We start from the raw sequence: 6,245 nt of genomic DNA on the forward strand, positions 1-6,245 counted from the left end.
CCAGCGGTATCGTTAATATATATATTATATTATTATTGTATTCTTATTTATTTGTATATTGTGCACCTGGGTGCGTCCGTTATTTATTATAATTATTATATGGCATTTGTTTGAAGAGACGTCTTCGGCATTGTCCCTTTATTGTATTTAGTGTGTTGTACTTGTACGTATCAAATAATTATATATATTATATTGTGAAACATTACTTTTGGATCTTTATCACTTGCTCCCACACATCCGCGAGTCGTCAGTAAACTGCTGTTAACGTAAGTGCTGACGGCGCAACATTTTTGGTAGCAGAGCGTGGTTTTCCGACCTTTGTGGGGGTTCGGTAGCGGTGTGCTGGATTTTGGTGGGCTGGTATCCACATAGTGTTTCCTACGGTGCTTATAGGCGACATAATTTATTTTTATTTTTTATTTGTATTTGGATTATATATTCTATTTATATATTTATATTATAATACACTTCGCTCGTAATGACAGACGAGAAAGACATTGAGCGTACTTCGCGCCTGCTCGCGCGTGCTAAAGTAAAGCGTACTACCATTATATCGCAGATTCGAGCTATACATACTATGGCGTTGCGCGTACAATCAGAGCCTGATCTAGCCTCAGAGTTTGCGTTAAACGCGGCTGATTTAGACGCGCTATGGTTTCAATTTCGGACGGATGACGATTCCGTATTAGACCTTTTAGCGGCGTCCGATAAGCTCGCCGACTATTCACCCGACATGATAGCGGAGGTACGCCAACTAATTAACTCGGCTAAAAATATCGCCCAGCGGTTAATCCCGACAGGTGCCGACGCCGTCGACTTGTCGTATCTCCGAGAGGGGACATTAAGTGTCCAGAAATCGCGCGAGGATCCGGTTAAGTCACTCTCCCGCTTACCTGATATACCTCTACCCTCGTTCGAGGGTGATTACCGATCGTGGCCCAATTTTCGCGATAGATTTTCCGCGCTTGTCCATAAGCGATCTAATTTATCAAACATCGATAAGATGTACTATCTAATAGGTTGTCTAAAAGGTGCCGCAGCCGACGCTGTCCGAGGCATACCGGTGTCGGCGGACAATTACGAGTTAGTAATGAGCACCTTATCTGACAAATTTAATCGACCGCGTTTGGTCGCCACGTCACTCGTCGACAAGCTACTGCAATCGTCGGCCATGACACAAGAGTCGCTTAACGACTTGAACACATTTGTAGGCACGTTCAGTGAATCCATCTCATTATTAGACGCGCTAAAAATACCAGACTCTGGGTCTTTTATTTTATTTTCTATAGCGTTTCGACGTTTACCAGTTTCTACCCGCAAATTATTTGAAGCGAATAGTACAGTCGATTACCCGTCGATAGGACAATTATTAGACTTTCTCCGGTCCCGAGTGGCCATTCTCGAAGTTGTGGGCGAATCCCACAAAAGTAGTACTAATAATGCGCCGTCAAAGTCGACAGGTCAGTTCCGAAAGGGGGGAGATTACGCAGGGAAGCCTCGGTTGACGTCTTTAGTCACGTCCAAGTCAAATAGTACGTGCCCATGTTGTGCGGGTACGCACGCACTAACATCGTGTGCGCGGTTTAAAAATTGGGGTCCCGACGAGCGCGCTCGATGGACGCGCGATAAAAAATTATGCTTTAATTGCTTTAGTGACGAGCACTGGGCTCCCAAATGTAATGCTAAATCGAGTTGTCAGAACTGCACGCGTAAACACCACTCGCTTCTTCATCATAGTATATCGTCCAGTAGAGATCACGATGTTCGAAACGAGTCACCGGCTGCCGAGGCGTCGTTATGCGCGTCCTTGCCGCGTCCCCCTCCACACCAGGCGTCGTCTATAATTTTAGGTACCGCGCTAGTGCATATGCGCGATCGTTCCGGGTCGTGGCAAACAATGCGCGCATTAATTGATTGCGCGTCGCAGATAAGCGCCGTTACGAGTGCGTGTGCCGATCGGTTAGGCCTTAAGCGTTCCCGTTGGACTGCCCCGATAAGCGGTTTATCCGGAGTTCCCGTAGTAAATGTCCAAGGTCGCGTTGAATGTAACGTACAGCCGCGGTTTGCGTCCGAACCTGTGCTTTCCATAAATGCGTGGGTGTTGCCCGCCATAACGAGTGACTTGCCTCGAACAACGCTACACTCGAGCATTAAAGAGAGGTACTCTAACCTCGCGCTCGCCGACCCGTCATTCGATATCACTTCACCTATTGACATATTATTAGGCGGCGACGTATATGCGTCAATAATGGACGGTCGAAAATTTTCGGTGGACAAAGCTTTACCTACGGCGTTTAGTTCGGTCTTTGGTTGGATCTTAATCGGTCCAGTGGACGCCCGAGAGGCTCACCCGTATCAATCGGTGCCGGTCGCTATGACTGTTTCCATTGAAGGGTTAATGGAACGGTTCTGGCAGGTTGAGGAGCCAGCGGCTGCGCCCGCGACGTTCACGGACGAGGGGCGTTGTGAAAAATTATTTTGTGAACAGTCTATACGTTTGCCGTGTGGCCGTTTTTCGGTACCGTTGCCCTTTCGTGCTCCGCCGTCAGCTGATACATTTGTCGGGTCCCGCGAACTCGCGGTGCGCCGTTTTGACGCACTCGAACGTAAATTGGCTACAAGCCCTCAATTAAAATCTTTATATGTCCAATTCATGTCGGAATACATTTCGCTAGGTCATATGTCCGTCGCAACGTCCCCGGGACGTTATTTTATTCCGCACCATGCGGTGTATCGTCCGGCGATCGACGAAAATAAAATACGCGTTGTATTCGACGCTTCCGCGCAAAGTAGTCGCGGACCGTCATTGAATAATTGTTTGTTTACCGGTCCTAAATTACAACAGGACATAGTCGACATTTTGACTAGATTTCGGGTCCCCAAGTACGTTTTTACGACCGACATCTGCAAAATGTATAGACAAATATTAATTTTACCGGAATATCGTCAATTCCAACATATTTTATGGCGACCGTCGCCACACGACGCACTTGTAGAATATGAGCTAAATACCGTCACGTACGGCGTTAATTGCGCGCCTTATCTCGCTCTACGCGTGTTACAAACTATCGCATCCGATGATTGCGATAATTTCGAGTTTGTGGGTAATGCGTTGACACGTCAAACCTATGTCGACGACATTTGCGACGGGGCAGATACAATTTCGAACGTATTAAAATTGCAGTCCGATTTAATCTCTGTTATGAACAAATCGGGATTAGAACTGAAAAAGTGGGCGTCAAATACGCCACGCGTTTTAGACGCGGTATCAGCCGCAGATCGCGTGTGTGCGCCTATGCCATTCGAATCGGTCGACGGCTACGGTACCAAGGTGCTCGGCTTACAATGGCATCCCGAGGGGGATTTTTTCTGTTGCGCGTTAAGTCTCGACTCAGCACCCGTATGCACTAAACGTGGCATTCTTTCTTTAGTAGCGCGTATATTCGACCCGCTAGGTGTGTTCGCTCCCGCGGTATTTTTAGCTAAGTCTATAATGCAGCGTACCTGGCAACTTGGCATGACTTGGGATGAGCCTTTACCAAACAATATTCACGACGAATGGATCGCGTTCGTCTCCGACTTACCGTCGTTATTAAATATTCGGGTTCCGCGTCATTTGAACTCGAGTCGCGGCGCGCCGTGCTATTTAATTGGATTTTGTGACGCCTCGCAACTCGGCTACGCGGCGGTCGTGTATGTGCGCATGGCTGACGTCGATGTTAACGCGTCCGTATTTTTAATTGGTACAAAAACTAAATTAGCGCCCATAAAATCATTAACCATCCCCCGATTAGAATTAAACGCCGCGTTGTTATTGGCTCGATGGTTAAGTCGCGTCCGCGACATTTTGGCCCCGCAACTTAATATTGTCGGTATAAATGCGTGGTCAGATTCCACGATAGTGTTATCATGGTTAAGTGCCCCGCACGAAGCATTTAAAATTTATGTGTCGAATCGAGTGCACCAAGTTCGCAATTTACTGCCGGATTGTCGATGGCGGCATGTTGACTCGGTCAATAACCCCGCCGACTGCGCGTCGCGTGGCATCATGCCGGCTGCTCTAGCGCAGCACAAATTGTATTGGCACGGCCCACAACTAGCGTACGGCGACCCATCGGAATGGGATGATGCTCGTTCGCCGCTACCGTTATGTGACCTGCCCGAACTTCGTCCAGTGTCCTGCGCCGCCCGTGTTGACGAAATTAAAGTCGAATGGTTTAATCGTTTTTCTAGTTACGACCGTATGTTACGAGTAGTGGCGTATATGCGCCGGTTTATTGCCGCCGGTATTCGTCGAGTACGTCGACAACCGGACCACATCGCACCCGCATATTTGCAAAAGTCGGAACTAGATAACGCCGCTCGTATATTAGAGGCTGAGTCACAGCGCGTACATTTCGCCGTGCTGTTACATGAATTGTCGACAGGTAAACATGTTTCGTCCAAGCCGCTTGCTCGTTTAGCACCCTTTATAGACCCGGACGGTGTCATCCGCGTTGGCGGACGCCTGCGGCATTCATTATTAACTTATGATTGCAAGCATCCGATTTTGTTGGCCAAGCGTTCGTATTACGCATATTTATTGTGCCATCGTTGGCACCTGGTGACTTGTCATGCGGGCCCGCGAGTTCTTACCGCGCTTATTTCACGTCGATTTTGGATCATATCGCTTCGATCGGTGTTGCATAGTATTATTACAAACTGTTCGGTTTGTGTGCGGTTTGATGCTAAACGCGTACAGCCGTTAATGGCAGACTTGCCCGACACTCGTGTCCAACAGCGACGACCCTTCGAACGTGTAGGCGTTGATTATGCGGGCCCCCTACAAATGCGCGAAACTAGACTACGCAGATCCCGCATTTTCAAAATTTATATTGCGGTTTTTATTTGTTTCACTACGAAAGCTGTCCACCTCGAAGTGGTGACCGACCTGTCGACCGACGCCTTTCTAGCTGCGTTCGATCGTTTTATTGCCCGTCGAGGTTTACCAAGCGACGTGTTCTCGGACTGCGGCACTAATTTCGTCGGGGCTGATAAGAAATTACGCGCGCTTATCCACAGCCCGGAGGGCCGGGCCGCTATCGCCAATTCGCGTGCTATCTGCGAGTGGCACTTCAATCCGCCTAGCGCCCCCCATTTCGGAGGCTTATGGGAAGCGGCGGTGCGATCGACGAAACGCCTTTTAATACGAGTCATAGGGACACACATCTTCACGTACGAAGAGTTTACGACCATATTAGCGCGCGTAGAGGCCGTTTTAAACTCGCGTCCGCTCACGCCCGCCTCGACGGATCCGCATGATCTCGAGTGTTTGACGCCTAGTCATTTTTTAATAGGTCAACCGCTTCTTACCGTTCCGCCTAGATCGGGTCCAGAGCCCGCCCGTAGTTTAACCGATCGGTGGAAGTTGATGGATCAGTGCCATCAGTCTTTTTGGCGCCGTTGGTCCTCTGAGTATCTGACTACGCTACAGGAGAGGTCCAAGTGGACCAAGGGTGTCCCCAATGTGAAGGTGGACGATATGGTCGTGGTAGTAGACAACCAAAGCCCCCCCCTAAGGTGGCGACTCGGTCGTATAGTAGAGTTGTTTCCAGGTACTGATGGTCATGTCCGTGTCGCTCGAGTTATAACGCAAGCAGGTAGCGTCGTACGACCAGTGGTTAAACTCGTGCTGTTACCCACCAAATAATGTTCTTCTTGTCGCGTTAGGTACAGGGACCTTGTGGGTACCATGCGTGCCGACGTTTCAGCACATTGCTTCAGCTCACCCGTTTAATTTTTTATGCTACGCGCGATTACCAAAGATGTTGTCAATCGCTTAGTGTTGGGCAAATGCTCAATGACCCATTGGTAGATATATAAAACAAAAAAAAACATTTTTTTTTTGATTATTAATTATTTTTTATTTATATTATACTTTGTATTTTTTCTATTTATTATACATATATGTACATTGTACATATATTGTTACCTAATATTTTGTTTTATATTTTATATCATATGTATTTCTCCTGGTCTTATGTTCATTATTATAATAACTATATGTTCACCATATGTGATGAATTTTTTTTGTATTAACGATAACCGCCGTCACGAAGATCGGATTCAATGTTGGGATATGCACCACGGTTCCTGCGCTGTCGACTACTGTTACTCCACGATATGTGAGGCCAGGCCTCCCATAGGGGGAGGATGTTCGAACTTGAGCCTTTTCGTGTCTATTACGAACAGTGTGTCCGTTTGAC

General features: G+C 47.6%; 1 protein-coding gene across 1 annotated transcript; it reads left to right on the plus strand.

Annotated features, from left to right (window-relative positions):
- Window positions 1–478: 478 nt before the first annotated feature.
- Window positions 479–5,689, plus strand: LOC132946618 (uncharacterized). Its single transcript, XM_061016669.1, has one exon. The coding sequence runs from the start codon at window positions 479–481 to the stop codon at window positions 5,687–5,689; it is 5,211 nt and encodes a 1,736-aa protein (XP_060872652.1).
- Window positions 5,690–6,245: the final 556 nt, after the last annotated feature.

The sequence above is a fragment of the Metopolophium dirhodum genome, chromosome 1 (assembly GCF_019925205.1).
Source record: "Metopolophium dirhodum isolate CAU chromosome 1, ASM1992520v1, whole genome shotgun sequence".
NCBI classification, from domain to species: domain Eukaryota; kingdom Metazoa; phylum Arthropoda; class Insecta; order Hemiptera; family Aphididae; genus Metopolophium; species Metopolophium dirhodum.